Genomic DNA, 22,635 nt, shown 5'->3' with positions numbered 1-22,635 from the left:
AGGAAGTACAGGAAGAAAACTGGAGAAAACCAACTTGTGGTAAAGTGCATAAGTAGCTTTGGAAGGGCAGGGAGAAAAACAATGCTGCATAGGTTAAAAACTGCTCCACTCCAAAACTGTTCTGTTGCAAATACCTTGTGTATTGCCTGTAAATATTGCTGTGTTACCATGCCTTCAGTTTAATGCTTCCTTTCTTAGTGTCATGGCAGCAAGAGATGCATTCAATGTATTTCAGCCTTCATAGCACCACAGAAAGCCCTAGAGAATACAATCTCAAAAACTCAAAACAGAACTGAAAAAAAGGAAACTGAAGGAAACACAATTTTTTTGTCCTTACATCATGTTTGTATTTAATTACAAAATACTAGGAATATGTAAAGGCAGCGTTAATATAGTAATATATAAGGTAATTCCAAATTCGATTTTTAGAAATATTAAAAATCAAGTTTCTCTTTTAGAGGTGCTGAAACTTGGCATATGCTAGAACCAGCCTGCACTGCACTTCATGCCAGCCATCACAACTGAAAGCAGCGTAACGTATGCTGCATTCGGCTAATGCTGTAACACAAATTAACAAAGAAAGTCCTGCTCTTTAGTAACATCATGTGGAGACCAAATTACTCCAGGTTCTGATGTCCCGACAACGCACACCGCGACAGTCCCCTTAGGTGTCGATTCGTGCGGATGTGCGCCACAGGTCCTGCAAGGCGCGTACACAAACTGTTACCGGGAAAAGAGAAGGTGAAAACGCGCCTGCACCAACAGGCAGCATGAGACATGTCTGCCCAGGACCGACCGACTGCGGAGATTTTTCTGTCCAACGTGTAGGAACCGAAGAGCTTGGCACATCGGGAGCTGCAGGAATCCGCCCGGGGCCGACGGCGCACAGGACAGATTAACAAACAGGTTGTATAATGCGGGCTGCACCGAGCAGGGGGGTGGCAGCTGCTCCCCAAAGACAAAAGGCCACATCATTACACATGCACTAGTCACGCCATGCGTGTCCTCAGCCAGGGTCTTACGGGAAAACCCGCGGAGCCGGCCGGCCGCCCTCCATCCGCCCTGCCCCGGGCCCGGGCAGGCCCGTCAGGCCCAAGGCCGGGCCCGCGGCTGCCACCGGGCGCCTTGGGTACTGCGGCCCCCGACGCCAGTGAGGGTACCCAGGACACGCCCGGCTCCGCCGCGAGGGCCGGTTCCGCTGAGGAGCCCGTCCGGGCCGGGGCCACCGCCACACCTCAGTCCCAGCCTGGCCCGGGGTCCCGCGGCTCTGCCCCGCCCCCGACCCCTCCCGCCCGGCGCCTGCGCAGCGCGCGCGCCCCCGCCCGTCCCCCATTCCTTCCCTCCAGCAGCGCCGTCACGTGAGCGGCCGGGCCCGGCGCGCCGGACGCCGCGGGGGCGCGCACCGGCGGGGCAGCGGGCACGCGGCCACCACCGGGCCGGGCCGAGCCGGGCGCGACCACCTGGGAGGGGGCAGCCCGCGCGCGCGCCCCCGCGGAGCTGCGCGCTCCGCCCTCCCTCCCTTTGGCGCGGCCGCCGCGTCCCTTCCCCCGCGGCCGCGGGGCAGCGCTGGGCGGCGGAGCGGGTGAGTTATTGCGGCAGCGACGGGGCAGGCAGAGGGGGCAGGAGCGGGGGTGGAGGACCCCGCTGCGCTGCGCGGCGCCCCCCAGCCTTCCCCGGGCCGGGCAGAACTGGGCCGGGCCTGCGGCGGCAGAGCCGCGGCCTATGCCGGCCAGGCCCGGCCGGGTGGCGAGGGGCGGCCCGGCGGGACGCGGCTGCTTCCACCGCGGGGCCGCGGCACGGGCTGTGCGCGGAGGCGGCGGCGCCGCTGGCTCCTGTGCGCAGGCGACCTGCGGTCCGGCCGCGGGCCCCGGGGGCGCTCCCCGGGGGTGCTCCCCGGCCGCCTCGCTCTGCCCGGGTGCGGCCCCGCGGCCCCGGCGCGGTTGTTGCGGAGGCTGCCACCCGCGGGCCCCGGGCCGGCCGGGTCCGGCCACCTGACATGGCGCTCTGGCCCCGGCCTCGCTGCCTGCGGCGGCCGCTCCCGCCCCGTGTCCGTGCGGGACCCTGCCGCAGGCTCCTTGCCCGGAGTCGTGTTGCTGCCGAGAGCTCTCCCACAGCGCCTTCCCTGCCCTGCAGCTGCTGCGTTTCGATCCTTCTACGTTTGCCTCTTCTCACCCCTTGAGCCACCGATGCCTTGTTGTCCCATACCAAAGAGAGAAACAATCACCAATTTAGACCCTGCTCTTCTTGCTCTTGGTCTGACCTGTTCCGGGCGCCTCCTCCCGTGTTTTAAACTTAGCATCACCAACAATTTCTGTGTTCAACTCCTGTGTATAGTACCCAATGTAGGAAGTGCGGGAGAAAATGTAGTCATCAGCAGTGCTGTGGGATTCAGTGGCCTGGTGGTATTTCCAGATCCTTATCTGGGATGAGGTGCTGTTTCTGGGACAGTGCGTTTATTGCTTGCTACTGGGATGCACGTAATAACTCTCAGGCTTTAGAAGAGGCATCGTTCATGTGATTGCGAGTGTTCATTCTGTGTGGTGTGCACAAGGGAGACCTGTTAGAGCCGTGCAGGGTGCGTTTGGATGAAGAGCAGTCTGCGGCATAGTTTAAATTAGTAAAAATAGCCAATGGAGTGAAGCGTAAAAACCAGTAAGGAAAGACAGGAATGGGGGGTGACAGGAGCTACGCCATGCAAATTGTAGTTGTGGTGTCTTTCATGTAGTTGTTAATTCATTATGCAATTTTTATGCATTTGCTTTTATCAAAATGAATATTAGCATCACTAAACAGTGGAAATATTTTAGGATTAAACGTAAGGATGGTAAACATATGGCATCTCTTTATAACCACTAATTCATGGTTTGTTTTGCTTAATAAATTAATCTGTTGTGGTTTGGGACACAATGTAAGGGAGCCTTGAAAACGTGGGTTTTTACATTTCTTGGAGTAATTCCACTTCTGTTTACAGTTAGTGTGTGTCCTGCAATAAAGCTCTTCTTTTTCCATAACAAGCAGCTTCTACTTTTAATTTCTATAGTTGGCTTTAAAAATTATGCATATAAATATGGAGTTCTGAGCACCTATTTTTTTTTTCAGCTATTGTTGCCTGTTACTCAATCATTCAGTTTTTGTATGCCTTTTACATTTGCAAAATGAAAGGGCACCTAACTACAAACCATGTTGGCTAGATTTAATTCAACACAGTGGTAAGGTGCTTTATGGAAAACAGAAACTCTGAAAATGCTAATGTACTGTATTTCTGCAACCGCTGTCTTAAAAAGAGGCTTACCTCTACCACTTGTGTTGTGCTCAGAGTTGAGCTGATGAATTTCTTTAGTTATTTTAATTTTTGCCATTAATTTTTCCTAATCAACCTGAATATTGTTAAATACAAGCTTTAAGGAGAGAGCCATATTATATTAGAAGCTTTTTTTATGGTAAGGGCATATTTTTGAAAGGTAATGCTATGAAGTAGCGATGATAAAGTTCACTGAATTGGGGTATGAGAGTTCATTTTATAGAAGCAGAAGGTGAAAGATTCAGACAGCTTGTCACATTCTCCTGGGTGGTGTCAATATAGCTACATGATGGATGGCATATTTCTATGAAAAACTTCACAAGGGTTAGCTATTAAGCTTTTAACTGTTGCTAATAAAAATCCCAACAAACAAACTGTAATTCTAATAGATGTTTCCAAATAAATCTTTATGAGAGAGACACTGACAAATGCAAAAGGTACTACAAATGAAAATATTCTCTCCAGTGACTGACAAATAATCAGTGTAACCTGCTGCACAGTTTAACATTTTTTATTGTGTTCCAGCTGAAAATACTTGAAACAAGTATTGAGAAACCTGAGGGTGGAAGAGTTCAAAAGAATAGCAGTAATGGTGGAAATACAATCTCTCCTCATCTTTTTACTTTCAGTGAAATGCCTCTGGGTAGTGAACTTAGAAATTCCAAAGTTATATACAGCAATGGAGAGACTCAAATGGTCTTTGATTATGCCTAATTTCTGTGGTATTCAGGTGTATTCATTGGTGGGACAGTCCAGCAAGGGAAAACAGAGTACCTAATGTTTCACAATGTAAAAAAATTGCATTTTTCATTTACATACTCCACATTTCACACTGTGAAGGTGTTTTTTGACATAACAGAAGTTTTAATGCAGCACTTTGTGCCTCTTTGAGCTATAAAGTAAGGGTGAGAGAGGAATTTTTTTTAAACATAATTGCTAAGATGATTTTCAGTGATACAATTTCATATTTTGTGATTAAGAAAAGGTTTCTCTATTCATTCTGTATTTCTTTGTCTTCTAAATAATTTTTTTTTTAAATTTACTTTTCCTTTCTGTTCACTGTACACTGATGTACAGTTATGGCTGGTGAATGAGTTATGAATAGAGAAGGTTTAACAAAGTAAGTATCTTGAGCTGTCTGCTCTCTTAAATACCATGATAGCAAGTAGTAAGATACCTGCTCTGTCATTGAGGGGAGCAGCACATAACTTTAGATTTTAGATAGATTTTGGGAGGTCATTATTATTGTTGAGATTTTAGTAGCAAGGGGTTTGTGTCAGTTGATGTCTGAAGACTTCAGAGTGAGGTAAACACAAATATAGTATAGAAGAGCTTCTTAACAATTAACGAAATGCTCAGATTTACATTTCGTGTTTTTTAGTCTTTAGCAGGGCTTTGTTTTGATGGCACTAAAAGCTAGATCTTAAATTTTAAATGAGGAATTAAATTAATAAATAATAAGTAGGGGGTTTACCTAAGGGAACAGGTGGCATATGGATACCTAATGGGTCGATGTTTCAGTGTATAAATTTGTCAGCAAAGTGTACCTGGCCCTCCTTTACAGCAGTATCGATGATTCAAATCAGCCTATTTGCATACATGTTCCTGTTAGGCAGGTTTTTGCCAGTGTCCTGTTTTTTCGGAGATAAGTGAATGAGGAAGGTCAAATTTGATGATGCTTAAAGATTAAACCTCAGTAAACCATATTCTATACAAGTGTTATACAAGTGTTATTCTATAAGTGTCAGCATCCTTTTGTTTTTTTGACAAAGGATGCTGAAAGCTTCTTTTAACCCTTTCCAAACATGTTTTTGTGGCTAGATGGCCATTCATATGCTCATAGATCACATTGCTTGTTCTGTCAAAAATATTTTGTGAGTTAATTTAATTCTTGAAGACTGCCCCAGGTGATGGGATTTGAGCCAAAATGAACCAGAGTAGAAAGCACATTGCTAAGTGAGATTGGTAAAATCACCAAAAAGTTGTCAAGTTGATATCTTCTTACTGACGCTGCCTCTGATGCACCGCCTGATATTGATTTTTCTCTTTAATCCCATGATGTGTTTGGACTGTGAACCCCATTGGGTAAAATCTCTAGCTACAGAAGATGTGGGTCTCTGTTCTGGCTTTTGATGCTGTAATATCTATGAACAGAATGCATGCAGCTTCTGGTGCTTAAAGCATGGCAACATGGATACATGGCTACTTAGCCTTAATTTTCCATTAGATACTTGGGAGCTTAAACTTAAAAGTTTGTGTAGGAGGAAGGAGGAGGATGGTAGTAAAACGTGCATCAGGGCTTTGAAGTAACATTGGTTGGTAGATGGGTTTTAAGTGTCAAGGTATCAGTGAGCCCATGGAGTGGTCTGACATCACAGCTCCAGTGAGCAAAGTTAGACATTTCATACCTTGAGTGTCCCTTTTGGGTTCAGTAGATGCCATACAGTGTGAGCAAGGAGTTGTTTGTTTGTTTTTTTTTTTTTTCAAGGTGCTTGTGTTCTTACCTAATTGCATGCCAATTAAGATGCAGTTCTCCTCTTTTGATGAAAAGTTTTTGTCAGTTATTGTTACTTTCTAATTCTTCTGTAACAATGCTGAATCAGCTTTTCCCATTTGTTTTGATGTCTAAGGTGATAGTTGTCCAAATAGTTTGTTCCTTTCATTTAGTCTCCTTCCAGAGTTTACTGCTTGAAGAAATAAATATAATATGGATCTTTTTAATGGAGTCTGTTAGAGTTATCATCACTAGTGCTTGCTGTTGGTCATTGGGTGTGCATAAGCACAAGGTCCAGAGACCAAATGTTGTATCTTGAACGTTGCAATGTCTCCCAATAGTCCAGTCAATAACTAGATGTACAAAACTTTTAAAAGCACTAGACAGATTCAGCAAATTGGAAGTGACAGACACTATTCAGAAACGTACTTCGGTGAAATGGAAGGAATTGTAGTATTGCTGTGCTATCTTCAGCAGTTTCAGACTCACTTATTCAGGCAGGTCAATAAAGTAGATAGGCTATTCAACATCTAGGATTCTGAATATCCTAAATAAGCAGTGTGAGGTTTTTTTTTTGAGTTTTTTTTTTTTTTTTTCCTTCATTAGGTTCCCTCATGTTTTTGCCTATCCTTGTCCCCAATTCAGGCAATTCTTTTTTTGGCAATATTTCTTTGTAGAAATGGGTTTTTTTTTTTAAGTCCAACTTTTGAGAACTTTAATAAACCAGATTTATTTTTAGTTTGACAATTATTAAACATACAGAAGCTTCTCTTTTATATTGCTAACTTTAAAATATAAGCTAAAATATGAAAGTCAAGTTTAAAAGGTAAACAGATATATTAAATTCACCCCCTGGCCAGAGAGGGAAGGAAAGAGAGTAATTACTGTGAAGCCTAACATTTGCTTTGTAAAATAAATGATGTGTGAATACTGTAAAAAAATGAACAAAATGAATGTAAAGGAAAATAAAGAAAAAAATAAAATATCAAGACAAATGTATCTAACATATATCCAAATATGTAGTTGGAAAATTAAATTTAACATGCTACTTTTTAAGGTAGACTTAGTTTAAAATGCAGTCAAGAGTATGCTTAGCCTGTCACAGAATCAGAGAATCACAGAATTTCTAGGTTGGAAGAGACCTTTAAGATCATCGAGTCCAACCCATGTTCTAACACCTCAACTAGATCATGGCACCAAGTGCCACATCCAGTCTTTTTTTAAACACATCGAGGGATGGTGACTCCACCACCTCCCTGGGTAGATGATTCCAGTATTTGACCACTCTTTCTGTGAAAAACTTCCTCCTTATTTCTAGCCTGTATCTCCCTTGGCGCAGCTTGAGACTGTGTCCTCTTGTTCTGTTGTTGTTGCCCGGAGAAAGAGACCGAGCCCCAGCTCACCACAGTCACCCTTCAGGAAGCTGAAGAGAGTGATAAGGTCACCTCTGAGTGTCCTTTTCTCCAGGCTGAACAACCCCAGCTCCCTCAGTCATTCTTCGTACAGCTTGTGTTCCAAGCCCCTCACCAGCCTCATTGCTCTCCTTTGGACAATGCTCAAGCATCTCAATGTCCCTCCCAAACTGAGGGGCCAGAACTGGACACAGCACTCAATGTGTGGCCTCACCAGTGCCAAGTACAGGGGAAGAATGACCTCCCTGCTCCTGCTGGCCACACTATTCCTGATAGAGGCCAGGATGCCCTTGGCCTTCTTGGCCACCTGGGCACACTGCTGGCTCATGTTCAGCCGACTGTCAACCAGCACCCCCAGGTCCCTTTCTGCCTGGGCACTGTCCAGCCACACCGTCCTCAGCCTATAACGTTGCAGGGGGTTATTGTGGCCAAAGTGCAGGACTCGGCACTTGGACTTATTGAACTTCATCCCATTGGATTCTGCCCATCCATCCAACCGTTCCAAGTCCCTCTGCAAAGCCCTACGTCCTTCTAACAGATCCACACACGCTCCCAGCTTAGTGTCATCTGCAAATTTGCTAATGAAAGACTCTAAACCCTCATCCATGTCATCAATAAAAATATTAAACAGAACTGGCCCCAGCACAGACCCCTGAGGGACACCCCTGGTGACTGGCCCCAGCTGGATGCGGCACCATTCACCACCACTCTCTGGGCCCGGCCGTCCAGCCAGTTCCTAACCCAGCAAAGAGTGCTCCTGTCCAAGCCACGGGCTGCCAGCTTGTCTAGGAGTGTGCTGTGGGAGACAGTGTCAAAGGCCTTGCTAAAATCCAAACAAACAACATCTACAGCCTTCCCTGCATCCACTAGGTGGGTTACCTGGTCATAAAAGGTGACCAGGTTGGTTAAACATGACCTACCTGGTCATGTGAAAAACACAAGGAATGCTTAGTGGTAAATACAAATTGTGATCACCTGAGGTGGGTTTTAGATAAGATGATAGAAACATGTGGATGCAGTTGGAGATCTCCACTAAATTATTTTTCTCTGTTGTGATTAAGAAAATAATATAACAGGAACTGAAGTAATTCTTTGCCTCTTTCATAGACAAACTAAGCAATGAAAAACCTTAAAGATGTGCAATATCTCTTGTCCAGTTTCTAGTCTTCCTTCCCTTCTAAGATTAGTTTGGAAGGATATGCTTGTTTGAGATCTCAGTTTCTTTTCTTAGCAAGTGATCATTCTGACTATTTAACTTTGAATTTTAAAAATTCATGTAGAACTGTTAAAGATGTAATGAAAATATGGTAAAGGGGGAGAAGATAAAAATCTGCTGTGGCAGATTCTACAGCGTGTTTATTTCATACCAGATTTGTTGGGATTTGAGGCAATATTATGGCACACCTGGCTTAATAAACTAATTCAGCAGTGGAAGAAATTATTTCTTTTAAACTGAAAGAATTAGACTGTAAAAGGAAACAGTGTTGAGAGTGTGAAGAAATTTTATGGTAAACATAATGTGGGGAAAATTCTAGAAGTCATATTTGACTGTTGTCCTTTCCAGCAGGGTTTATAGTGTTGGATCACTTAATGACAGGGATTGGTTGGTGAGTTACTTTGTAATTGTTGCAATGTTACTTCTGTAATTGTTGCTTCTGGTTTTGCGGTGGGGGGCTGACAGAAGCAAAGAATTTTCGAAGGTGTAAGAGAAATGTATTTACTGAACTAAGGAGAATGCTGGCCATACTTCAAGCTTTCCTTGATGGTGAGCTCTTCTCTTACCCAGACTCCTCATGTATGTTGCTGTGCTCTGATGCTCCAGGAGCCAGTGGGTGGGAGTTTTAACTGAGCCTGACTGGGACTTGCTCCTTTGCCTCATTTATGAACACTCTTCACTGGTTCTGTGTGCATAATACTTTTCATATTCTGTTGCTTCTGATTTTCCGCAGCGGGCAAGCCCTTGTGAATTGCCGTGCGCTGGGAGTCGCTCGGTCTGCTGGGAGCCTTGCCGAGGCACCGGCCGCCAGGGTTCAAGGGGAGGGCACAGCTGTGTTCCAGTGCAGTAACGCATTCTTCCTTTGAGGGGTTAGGATTATCTTTGGAAATAAGTCAGCATGAAAATCTTAGCTGTGATTTTACCTCTACCTCTGGCTATTTTTCCTGATGTTCAAAGTGTTTCAAATTCAAAATTCATACACTGAAGGCATTGTGCAGGGGAAGATGTTTTTTTTTTCTTGCAGCGACTGTTTTTAACAGCTGTCTAGCAAAAGAAGTTTATCTCTCATCCTCAGTCCCACAGATTTTACACTTCTTATGATAGGTAATCTAGTAATGTTAGAAATAACTTTAAAATAGCTTGGTAGTGTACCAATTATGTAAATAATTGCAGAATGGTTTTTTGAACTAGGCAAAGCAAAATTTTGATTTTGCTGGCATAAACTTTGTATTTTAAAAATGGTAGAACAAGTTCTTTAATATTAGATTTTGTGCTAGTAGTATTTTTAGGCAAGCCCCCTGACTTTTTGATGCAAAATTTGGGTAGAACTTAATACTTGATCACAGGCTCATGCTCCAGGAATAAAGCTTTCAGTAAAATTCCTCTTGAATTTTCTCTGCTAGCTACTTAGGTCTCATTGAAGGTCTTTGTGGCCACTGCATGTATAGTTGCTTTGACAGTTACTTCTCAGTGCTTTTAGTGTTTCTGAATGGCTGCATGGTAGTCTTAAAAAACTGAAGTTATCTTTTTCTTCATCACATCACTGAAGACAGGTTAATTTCTGTCAGGGATTTTTGTAGCAAGAGCTTTGCTTCTTAACATTGCTTTTTATGAAGTGGTCATCACTGCTTTGGGAACCATAATATTTGAGTAACAAATATATAAATGTTCTCCTATCCAGAAAAAAAGCTTGGGATATGTTATTGTGTCTTGAAAGCCAATGCCATTTTTTAATGTTGGAAGCAAAAGGTTTCTTGCATTCTCACAATATGTAGGTATTCTATTGCAGTGTAATTGCAGTGTCAATAACTGACCCTTGCTAATGTCAGGGTTCACCATAATTTTATCCTGTGGCTGTTACTCTTTTGCTCATGTAATGCTAATATGAAAAAATCTGTCATTACAGGAAGGTACTTTAAAGTACTGTATTGGGGCATTTGTAATTATTTTCTTACTTGGAGCCATTACATCTCTTGTAGGTTATCCTATTGTATCAGATTGTTGTAACTACTTGGCATAATAATAAAAATAGATTATACAGTGCAGCATAGTACTTACTCCATTAGTTTGCTTCTTCATTTGTTGCCAGATTTGGAACTTCAGAAACCATGTTTGCTGTTTTAGATGCTGGTTTGTGTGGTGTATATGCAGATGCACTGCATTGCTTGACAAAAGAAGTCCATTTTTTTTGGTGAGAGTGCTTTCAAATTACAACTTGCTGCTGAAGTCTGTTATCTCTTTACTAAATGCACGTGATTTCTAATTTTGCTAAACGTCACTCTGGCTGCTTGGTCAGTAGGACCTCGTGTATTAGACTGCTTTGTTGTGTAGAAATTGTGTGTAGAAATTGGAAAGATAACATGCTCTGCAGAGACACAGTTCTATACCTGACCATCACTTTCTTCTGAGCTGCCCTATGGGAGAAGGAAGAAAGACTGGCATGTTTGAAAATAAAACCCCAACAACCCAAAACCCCACAAACAAAAAAAAAACCTAAGAAACCCCACCCAAACAAAAGGAAACACCATTCGTGTTAAACCTGTAGTTTCTGTAAATTTGTGAAACAAAATGCGCAAATAGGGTTGAAATTGTAGCAGAGCCCTTACGTGTCTCTGGCTAGGATATTCCCAGTTGATTGCTAAAACAGAAATGCCCCATTAATGTGTCTAAGGAAGCATACTTAATGTTCTATTAAGTGTAAGTACTGGATTTATTTAGTGGCAGGTTGCTGGAATAACCATCTAGAAAGTAATTCAAGCACTGCAAACTCCAATTCTCACTTGTCATTTTCCTTTAATTAGTGTGTTCATTCTAAAAAAATAATTATCTCACGTGGGAGAGGATGATGAAAGAAGGAACAGGATACTTACTTGTGTCCTTTTGCTGTTTCCAAAAGCTTTAACAGCCTTGTGTGCCAAAAACTGGCCTTTCAGACTATCCTGTTTGCCAAATTAAGCCAGGCAGTACTGCACTGCTCCATTTTCCTTACCTGTCTGCTCATATTTATTATGGTTATCTTTCTCCACTTTGAGGATATGCTAAAGCAAAATTTCCAAAGTATTTTGCTGACTTTTTTTCCATTCTTAGTTTCCATGTTTAGTTATACATACTTAATAGTTAAGTCTTTGCTTCAGTACTTCCACTTCTGCTGCATTGCAAAGAAGATCTAGAAAATAAAGAATTCCTTGTAAAATGCAGTTGCCATCTTTGTATACAATTCCTTATGTAGACTTCTAGACATTCATCTAAACTTCTTCAAAATTGAAGTTTCAAAAGGCTCCTCCTTTTGATGCCAGCTCAGAATTCTCATGTACCTGATTGAAATCAGATTTTTCGTATAAAATTGATGTAATTTTATTGACTGTATTGATGGATGGAAAATAATAGAAATAAAACCTTGCTGTTTAAAAATACTATCTTGCTATGAAGTATCTGGTAGTTGCTCTTTGAACAGAAATACAGTTCTTCTCAGTAGTACACCATATTAATAGTATGGCAGGCTCTGGAACCTTCTCAGCTCCATTGATGTTAGTGGAACCTGACCTCACATTTGTACGTTTAAAATGAAGAAAGTCATGCTCACAGTGCTGCTATCTCCAGGTTCACTTGTTCTTGATATCCTCCTCCTCTGGTGTCCTATCCGATTCGGCTGGTTAAGATTTAAACATTTTAAAAAGAAGCTGTTTAGTTACCTTTGTTATTCACACTCTGTAGAAGTGTCAACATTCAGATGCTGATAGAGGAGATTAGCATGGAATTTCTTTTAAAAATAATTAGGGAATTGATTTTTAGTTGTGATTTTTAGTGGGCCATACTAAGCCATAAGCAGTTTTTTATTTGTTTTTATAATTCTTAAATACCTTAAGCATTCTTTATAAAACACAAGAGCCAAAAAATGTGCTGGTGTCTTCGGTGTTTTACAATTTGTAGCTTATTTTCTTATGGTATTTTTCTTGTCTTTCTATAGGGCTGAAAGACACACAGGAGTCTTCATGGATGTAGTTGATACATTTAACCATTTAATTCCTACTGAACAATTAGATGATGCCCTATTTCTAGAATCCAACCTGGAGAATGAAGTCTGTGAGGATTTTAGTACAAGTCAAAATGTCTTAGAGGATTCGCTGAAGAACATGCTCAGCGATAAGGATCCTATGCTAGGATCTGCAAGTGCCCAGTTCTGTTTGCCTGTTTTGGATAGCAATGACCCCAATTTCCAGATGCCTTGTTCTACAGGTAAATCTTACAATTTTCTAAGATTACAATTTAAAATACAGTTTCACTCTAGTACCAACCCTTTTTCATAACTTAGAAATAAGAAGTTGGTATTTCTGTCACCTTGCTGCCCTTTTTCAATGCACTTCATACATGCCTGGCATGTAAACTATGTGCAGGAATTGTTAATTTTGTAGTGTAACAATCGAGGAAAGCTCCTTATGTGGATCAGAAATAGCACTTCCAACGAGAGTCAAGATTTGTTTAGTGTAGGTGGTGAGCCTGATCACTGAAGTCACTGGTTGGCTCAAAAAATACCATATTTCTGGAGTAGCAGTAGGTGCAGGAGAGTTGTACAAATTACTTACCTCAGGGTTGCTCTGTTAATGCCAGGCCTTCTGGTACTGAGCTGTTTCTGGATTCTGGGTGCTTCTGGTTGGCTTCAAGACCCTGGAATGATCATAAAATTATTTTTTACTGTTTGGAATACCTGATTTGGGAACAATTTAGACCAAAGTTTTAAATAAAAATAATCTTAGAATTTATTGAGTAATTTTAGAAAATTAAAAAAAAAGGGGTGATCCAATCCCTAAAATGATTAATTTTTATGAAGAATTGGAAAAATTACACTGAATTTGATGCTACAGACAAAAATATACTCTGTTCTTAGTAGTGTTCTTTATTTGACTGGAAGTTTAAAAAACAAAATTTTTTAGCTTCATTGCTAGAAGTGTTGTAGATTATTGCAGTTACATTATTATCTCAATATTTAATTTCTTTGAGTAAGTTTTATAACTGCTTCTGAAAATCTTCATAATTTCCTTATGTATATTTTACTGTTACTAACAGACTAAATTTTCACCGTCACTAAATTACGTGGTATTACATAATGGAAAACTGTAAATCAAAGATTATACTGTTTAAGGTAATGAAAAAGTGAGCTATCAAGCCAAAACAAGATATTTGGCATTTTTTTCCTACTTCAGAAGAACATTTTTGAGGCCATCCTTAACGCTTTGGTATACTCTTGCAATAGTCTGAATTCCTACACATTTTTCTCGGTAGCCTGCCAAACAAAAATCGTATCCCTTTTAAAATGCATAAGGCCATATAATGTACATAACTAAACCAAATTCCCCCTCACTTGCAAATTAGTTTGTTATATTGCATCCTGTGCATCCTCCAGCAAACCTGTACTGCATTTAAAATTCTTGAATTAACTCATAGGGTACAGCTGGATATTTTGGAAGGTATGGACAAACTTTCAGGTGCTTCCTGGCATGTATTTGTCCTGAAAGTGATCAGTAGTGCAATAATTAGTACTATTACTACTTAAATAATCAAAATTAATCTTCAGGTCCTTAAAAATAGTTGAGTGAATGCATTTATTTGGGGGCTGCTTTTTCAGGCTGTCAGAAGACTAAGGGATTCAAAGCTGATTTGATTTATGGCTTTAATGTTTTGTTTTTCAATCTGAAAGTGCCAGTAGAACCACATTTGAGTAAAGAAATTAAAATGTGTAATTTAGCATTAATGTAGGTATCCAAAAGAACATGAAATGTTCTTGTTGTTGCTTGTTCTTTGTAGGTCTTGATAAGAACTGTCCTTACTCTGACATGGTGGGACTTCAGTATGTGCTTAAAATTTTTTAGTTAAGAATAACGAGTATCAGTTCGAAGTATGGTTTCTTTGCTTGTCTTTTTTCCTTGAAAGTTCATATTTTGAAAGTTCATAGTTGTGATTTATTTGATTTTTCTGACACTGTTGGTGATCTAACACTGCTGATGTAGTCTGCTGGTAAGAAGGTGGTTATTCAAGGTGGTAGTACCCTCTGTATGAATTAAGCCATGCAAAAGCTATTTTTCCCAGTTTAGGTGGAAGCTCATCTGTACGCCAAGTTCAATTTGTCTAAAAAGTAAAAAAGCATAACTCTCCTGACAAAACTTGCTTTAATATATTCTATATTTTGCATAACCCATGCCTAGACTATTAAACAGTTTAAGAAAAGGAACAAAGTGCTCATGGAAATTAATTCACAGGACCAGCAAAAGACAGATTTATCATATTTGATGCTTCTTGTATTGTAGAATTCTGTTTTGTAGAAGTTTTAAAGTGGTGCATATTTCATGCTACGGCTTACTTGACTGCTGTGAGCAATCAGGAGAGATAAAGGTAGTAATAGTTAAACTGAGGACAGGTGTTGTAGCTAAAATAGTAATCAGGTCTTCTAGATAAAATGGAGGAGCAGAAGGCATGGCTCCCTAATTCTTCTTTGAAAGCAGATTTGAGCTGAGTTCAGGAGTAGAAAACCTAGGCACAAACAAAATACTATCTTTATATACCTTTAACCCAGCTGTGTAAGTGAAATTTCTTATGTGGACATATGAGTATATGAGCAGGGCTTGATTCAGGCCTACTTCTTACCCACATGCCTACTTTCTCAAGATTGTGACATTTTCTCTGCTTTATTTTGGAGATCATGTATTTTTGTTTTCAAAAGCAAAAACTCTTCTCTCTTGCTCTTAAATTGGTTTTGAGTGTGGGTTTACTTCCTGCTCTTTTTCTTACTGCTGCATGGGCATCAGTTTTTGTTGGTAGTTTTTACTGGCCTGATCCAAAGTTGTTACTCATCCGTATGTTTTGCTCAGCTTTAGGGTTTATATTGTTCATCATTCCCAAGAACTAAGCTTTTTGTTAATACTAAGCTCTGGTTTTGGTGAGTTACCTCTTAGCTGACTGTATGTGATGGATACTGGTAGCAGTTGATTGTACGTCCTTTAGACAGTTCAAGTGCATGCCTATAAGAAATACAGAGACATGTATCCAGAAAACACATTTTGTATGTTGAATTATAACTACATCTCTCGGGGTGAATAGTAGCATAGGGTCATAGAATGATGTGGTTTGCAAGGGACCTCTAAAGGTTGTCTAGTTCAGCCCCTCTGCAATGTCTGTGTTCAACTAGATCAGGTTGCTCATAGCCCAGTTCAACCTGACTTTGAAGGTTCCCAGGCATGGGGATCCACTGCTTTTCTGGGCAACCTCTTTCAGTGTTTCACCACCCTCATAATAAAAAAGTTCTCCCTTACATCCAATCTGAAGCTACTCTCTTTTAGTTTAAAACCATTACCCTTGTCCTGTCACTACAGACCATGCTAAAAAGTCTGTTCTTATAAGCCCCTTCTAAGTATTAAAAGGCTGCAATGAGGTGTCCACGTATTCTCCAGGCAAACAACCCCAACTCTGCCAGCCTTTCTTCAAAGGACAGGTGTTCCAGCCTCCAGTCATTTTTGTGGCCTCCTCTGGACACGCTTCACCAGGTCCATGCCTTTTTGTACCAAGGGTCTCAGTCAGCAGTACTAGTATATGACAAATAGAAGGACTGTGACAATGAATGTTTGTTGCCTATGTGTTGATAGGCAGAACTATATCAATACCAATAGAGCAGTCTCATGTTTATCTCTTGGCCTGAATCTAGATTGTGCTAGATTGAGATAGTTTCTTTAGTTAGATGACAAACAAAGTTGGTCAGACAAAGACCAGCAGAAACCAAAGACAGAACAGACCAAACTTGCTGAGCTTGCTCTATAATTGCCACTGAGTAACAGAATGGGGTTAGAGTAATAATATAAGGTTATTTTTCAGCTTTGATTGAATAATTACATATTTAGAGAAGGAACAAGATTCTTTGCGAGTGATCCTGGTTATAGCTTTGAGCAGAGGTAGATATAACTCTATGACTCTCACAAGGTGAATAGGGTAGAGGTCAAATTATGCTGAAATCCTTTTAGAATGTGTTAGTGAAGGGTGACTGCTAAACTATAAAGATGTAGTTAGGTTGCTGGTTTATGGAGCTAGACTGAGAAGAATATTGGTCTTACAGCACAGTTAAGAAGTTCTACTACCTCTGAGAGTCAAGGTACAAACTATCCATGTCTTATTCACTGCAGCTCATAGGAGCTTAGCAATTATGGAGGGCTCTTCCTGTCCTGAAGTAGGTATCAGCAGGAAGACATTGTGTCAATAGTAGAAATTGATATAACTGCTCTCCTTGTCAGTTAAAGGACAGAATTGGACAAAATGAAACTTTTGAAAAATAAATGAAATCCAAATTCTTGAAGCAATCAGAAGTGTCCCAAATCATGTTTTAGGTGCCTCTCTGCTTCTTTTTGTTGGTTTGCTTGGGTGGTTGTTCTTACAAGCTGTGCATGAGCAATGTAGAAAATTATATTGTGTAGAACAGCTCTTGGCCATCTTAAATGTTTGAGTGGTGTGAGTGGGTGTGGAAGCATGCTTTTGGTGTTGATTTCTTTACCTTATTGAGCAATTCATTGATAAGAAGTGGAAACTCTGAAGTTTAGAATATTACAGAATTATTTTAAGAGCAGCACACTTATTTCAACTTTGAATGGTGCCCTAGTGATAAGTTTTCTGTTTTGTTTTGTTCTTGCTGGAAGACATGTTAGAAGCTTATCCACCTGTGAACATAGCAGGTCATACTGGTTGCATGCCAGTGAGCTAAATAACTTAGCATTCATAATAAATTGGTAATTCTAGGTAAATTGAATTGGTATCACAAACTGTGTAGTTTTTCAGGATGTCATTTACTGGGGTAGTTTGATTTGTTATATTTATAATACAGGGAATGGAATTTTAATTGCATATAATCTGGAGACATTTCTAGATTTCATATTAAAATCAAGCTTTTAACTAATTTAGTTTATGGGTATGTTTATCAAATCAGGTACTTACCATAAATGATAAAGACTGCTGCTGTAAGAATCACAGAATGTGTTAGGGACATGTTTTTAATTGCCCTTTTTTTCCTGTCCCTCTGGATTCTTGCTGGGAAAGTGTTTCCCTAAAGTGCAGTCTGTTTTTTCTAGTTTTAGCCTTTGTTTTCATGAGTATTGTTAAAAGCAGCATTACCTCTGCTAAAATCATTATTAGCTACTGAGTCTTCGAAGCCAAACCAATTTTTCTGACTACAAATACTCTTTTCTTTAGCTGGTGTGATGTCTGGCTGTGTTAGGCATTTTGGGCTCTTTTCACTAAAGCCAAATATACATGTATTTTTCCTCCTACATTTGAAGTAATTTTGAATGTAACTTTGAGATTCCAAAATCTGGTTTACAGTTATTTCTCTCAGTTTTCTTACCTCTTTATGCCTTCTTTCTTCCAAGCTGTCCATATGAACAGCTACACAGTGTTTTATGACCAAGGTAGTAACTTTTCTGTATAAAATTTAAATTTATTGTATTGGTATTGAGAATCTGGAGAATATTTATTTTGTGCCTTTTTCTGTTTGTGGGTGGCAAACTACCTATATTCCCCAGTGTAGGTCCTTCTGAAGTATTTAGTATGCCTTTGGATCAGTTTCATGGGTGGAGAGAGGTTGGATCTGTACTAAGATTTGCAAAGCAATTTAGATTAGCTCTCTGATTTGTAAATACATGAAGACTCTTAATAAAATTAATTAATTTACATTAAAGTGCTTGGTTTGATGTGGTGTTTTTACTTTGTTGAAATTTGTTTTTCTGCTCTTTATTTCCAATGTAACAGGCTTGTGTCTCTAAAGAACCGCTATTCAGTAAGCTTGGGATGTAACTCCATCTTTTTAATAAAACAGGCATGCAGTCCTCTGTCAAGATACATGCTGTATTAAGTTTATTTATCCTAGTTGATTTTCATATATCTTTATTCTAAAGACTGTAAAATTACCTCTTAACAACATAGACATTAATGGAGAGTGGGAGCAAGTGTTCAGTTAATATTTCATGTTACTGTGATTCTTTTCTTGCACTGGACAGTCAGCTCAAAGTACTTGCAGGCAAATTCCCATTTCAATAGATTACAGGCAAACTTTTGTAAAACAGTTGGAATTTGATGTTTCCTTATGTAAGTTACATCATCAGTCACATAATTTCTCTTGAAAAATATATCTTCTTTTAACAGAAAGTATTTTTAATCTTGTTTCTTGAACATATGCATCACAAATGTCGATAGTGAAAAGGTTTCTCATAGAAAGTATACCATCCTCGTTTACGAACTTGAGACTTACTGACAAGATATCAGTATCTTTATATGTTTTGTTGTTTCACTGGAGTTTTTTAGCTCTTCTGAAGGCTTACCTAGATGTGTTAGTTACTGCTTTAGACTGTAACTGTTCTTTTCATTGAAGAATTATGTTACATCTCTGTGTTGTTATTCCCATGTAATGCAGAAATTTTACAATTTTCAACCATTTCCATATAATCTGTGATGTTTATATGGAATCTGCTGTGGATTTGCACATTCCTGCCATTAGTGTGATTCAGCTGGACATAGTGCAGAGCAGTGCAAAGCAGGAGCAACAGTGATCTTCTATTTGGTGTGCCTTCCTAAGCAAAAGAAATCTACAGAGAAGAAATTTATTTGTATGCTTGATATTTACCTTGGTCAGTGTGTCAAGAAACTGAGTATTTCTGTCTTAATTGTGGCTGAAAATAATGAAAGAAAGTCTTATGTTAATAAACATAAAGATTTATAAACATCATAGTTTTTGATGATGTATTTAGGGGTTTTTCCTTCTCCTTACCTCCTCTTTTACCAGAAAGTAAGGCTTGTTTTCTTAAGTTTTACATTGCTAAAAAATTAAAAAATGGTCATGCTTTTGTTTTAGCATAGGGAAAACATTACTTTAAATTTGCAAGTAGACTGTTTTTACTGAATGTTGTTTTATTATGGTATAACATATATAAAAGTGAGTCAGTATTACAGCCCAGCAGTTTAGAAGTTTAGATACTTTGCAAGTAATGGAGAAACTCAAAATAGTAAGGTGAAGGTCAGTGGTGCCTTTTCCAGTATAATTATGCTGAATGTGACTAAATATGTTGAATGTGACTTGTACTTTTCTTATTTGCAATCTGTTCAGTTGTACACTGGTGTACAACTCTTCTATTCAGATAAGTTCTTTATTTCTTTTTTAGTTTTTCCTATTTTTTTTATTTTCTATACTTGATGCTGAGATACTATTTAGATATTTGTTACTAAGATCATCTCTGCTTTTTTGTTTTTCTGATTTTGCTTTTGTTGTTTACCTTTCTTAGGGGTTGTTTCTTTACCTCCACTTCTCCTTCATAATTTACTTTTCTAGTCTTCTTTGTATCTATTGCTGTTCTCTGTCATTTTTCTTTTCCCAGCAGGGTCTATGTGGAATGCTCCTCATCAGGGGCCTCATGAGACTGTCTTTACTAGCTGAGTTGTAGCTCAGGTGGTTTGAAATTAGCAAGATTCTGTGCTTCAATTCCTCTGTAAAATTAAAGCTACAGCACAGAGTCTTGTAAGTATGAAAATACTTTAATATTTCACCCTGTCTGTCAATAATGGGCTGAATGTGTCTCTTGTTATTAAGAAGGGAGGGTGTAGAAATTCCCTTGAGCAAGAACGTTGTAAAGCCCAAGACTAATGTCAGCCCTTTAATATGCTCAGAGTTGTTTCAGAAGCTGTCCTAGTAGTTTTTATTTTTCATGCTGTCTTCAATAGTTTAGTAATTTAGTTCTCACAGAAAGAACAGAAGTGGATGTGAAAGGAGTCTCTTTTGTCACAGTCTGTTCCCAAAAGCCAGTTTTGTGTGTTGCAGGAGCACTATGAAAACAAGTACCAAAGTGCAGAGCTGCTGGGAGGATATAATCTTTGAGAGCATGAGAATGGGCAGCTGGAGTTAGAGTGAGGGTCCTTCTCATTCAGGTTTCCATCTTAGATGATAGCTAGCATTAGATATTTACTGGGAAAATGTCTGATAGGGCAGTTACAATGTTATCTTTTTGCTAGTGTGTCCAGTATGTAGCTTATAGCAAATAAGGGATTAAGGAACACTGTTGAGTGGAGTAAGACCAAATTTATCAGCCTCATGCACCTTGCATGTGATATCTGTATGTTTGTAAACACACACAGATAAAAAGGTGTCTCTGTGGATTGGAGAGTGGAAGTGGACAGTAATTTCCACAAACACTTTTCCTTGTAACTGATGTGTACAATGCAGTAACTAAAAATATTGGTTAAAATAAAATAAATGACCATAAATTGTTAGCCTAAGAAACTCCCTAGTTTTCAGCTCCTGGTACCCATCTGATTACAGAGGTTCAGAATGCTGATTACCTGGTGCCATGATCAGCCTTCCTTAAGAGGCTGATAAAAAAATTTGTAATATTAGAAATTCTAACATGTTGCTTGGTTACTTTGTTTTTTCATTGTTTTTTTAAAATTGCAGTTATACCAAACTTGAGAAGGACCAGGAGTTGACAGATTTTCTGAGATGATCTAAAAATTCTAACAATTTTTAATTTAACTTCTTGCTTTTTTACTTTTCTGATTGATGTGTTAATTTATATAGTTTTAAGTGAGCAATATTTAGAAATTTTTAGATATCTTATATGTGTCATGTGAGTTTATCTTAAAAATGCTTCAAGGTTTGTGTCTTAGTAGTGAAAAACAGGCATACTTGATTGTTGGGAGTCACTGTTATATTTGTTAGACCTTCCTGTGTGTTTTGTAAAGTCACTTGGGTGTTTGGCTTGATCTCACAAATTTTGCATCTCATGGGGACCAGGATTCATTAATCATACATAGGATCTTTAACTAGGAGAGGCTACCACTGCAAGAACCAAATTTAGAGCAAGTGAGGAGAATGGCTGGTGTAGTGACCTGACTGCCTCTTAGGAAACCTGTTTTCAAGAGCAACCTCTGGGACCTTTCTCGGGTTAGTGGAGGATAGGAGTTCACCAGTGACAATGTTCCCGGTCTCTCCTGGGAGGTTAAGTGCTTGCTGCACTTAAAGCTCTACCAAAAAGACATTACAGGCACAGATATGTGATATGGGTGGGGCTGAGAGTTTTAAAATGGTATCCTGTCAGAAAACTGTGATTTTTACACTCCACACTTCTGGATCAGCTCTTTCTGCTGTTTACCTTTCTTCACTTTCTCTTAGGTGGGAAGGGACAGTGAGGGGCAGCTGATCCTCTAAGACTGGGGACCTTCCTGTGGCAAAAAAACCCAATAAAAATGTGAGTCCACAAAAAAGCTATGAGGACTATCTACAGAAGTTTTAAGCTGTGGGTGATAGCTTCTTCTACACTGAAACTGCCTCACATGGGAATTTTCTGTCCTTTATTTCTTCATTTTTTTTCTCTTTTGTTTGATTTTAGATGGCCAGTTTATTTATTTTTTTAATGTCTCTTGCCCTGTCTTGCTCAGCATTATAGCTGCAACACTTTTTGATCATTTTAAGTTTTAGGCTCTTTCTTGTTTGTTTGTTTTTTCCAGTTACTGGTCTTGATGATACTATGGATGAAGAAGGAGTTAAAGAGAGTGGTAATGACACCATTGATGATGATGAGCTTGCTTTACCTAATAGGAATTTGAGAAGCCGTGCTGAAGAAGCATCAGTCACATCACCGAGGAAATCACCACGTTTAATGGCACAAGGTGATTATAGATTGTGTTTGCACATTTGAAGTAAATCAAATCTTTAAAATCCCACCCTAACATTTATAAATTTAACTTGGTTGTGTGAATTCCAATATAGAAACTTCCTTTTTCATACATTGCAGCTAGAAGCTGGCATCCATAGGGTATGAGTCAATTAGAATTTCTATTTAATAAATATTTAGTGTCTTCTTTATGGTCATTAAACTAATTTTTGAGATTTTGATCCTTTCATGTACATAAGGTTAATAATGTCGTTCTTCACTAACAAAAGCATGATGGAGTTGCAAAACAGCATTGGAATATTAGGTCAGCATGTCTCTTATTTCCAGGTAAAGTTTTGATTCTATTTTTATTTGCATATTCTCTTTTTACTTTTAATTAGGTTATAGTAATTGCAGTCAGAAAGTCTTTAATCCAAATATCTCAAGATACTTAATATTTTATTAAAATATTTTAATTCTTTCCGTTAGCTAATTTATTATAGTTACGGGATTTCTAACTTGTTGAACTGGAGTTATTTACTGCTCTG

General features: G+C 39.4%; 1 protein-coding gene across 3 annotated transcripts in view; it reads left to right on the top strand.

The window, feature by feature from the left end:
- Positions 1-1,534: 1,534 nt before the first annotated feature.
- PHF3 (PHD finger protein 3) overlaps positions 1,535-22,635 on the top strand; it is a 51,798-nt gene continuing 30,697 nt past the window's right edge. Inside the window, exons 1-2 of one of the 3 annotated variants that reach the window (XM_066547463.1) lie at positions 1,535-1,582; positions 21,942-22,103. In XM_066547463.1, coding sequence (XP_066403560.1) covers positions 21,962-22,103 — 142 coding nt within the window. In that variant the 5' untranslated portion in view covers positions 1,535-1,582; positions 21,942-21,961. Of the gene's footprint in view, positions 1,583-12,415; positions 12,660-21,664; positions 21,683-21,941; positions 22,104-22,635 lie in introns of those variants that run through there. The other 2 variants (XM_066547466.1, XM_066547465.1) reach the window with 2 other exon arrangements.

The sequence above is a fragment of the Molothrus aeneus genome, chromosome 3 (genome assembly GCF_037042795.1).
Source record: "Molothrus aeneus isolate 106 chromosome 3, BPBGC_Maene_1.0, whole genome shotgun sequence".
Lineage (NCBI taxonomy): Eukaryota > Metazoa > Chordata > Aves > Passeriformes > Icteridae > Molothrus > Molothrus aeneus.
Note: the sequence above shows the minus strand (reverse complement) of the source record. Positions and strands in the feature narration are given on the sequence as shown.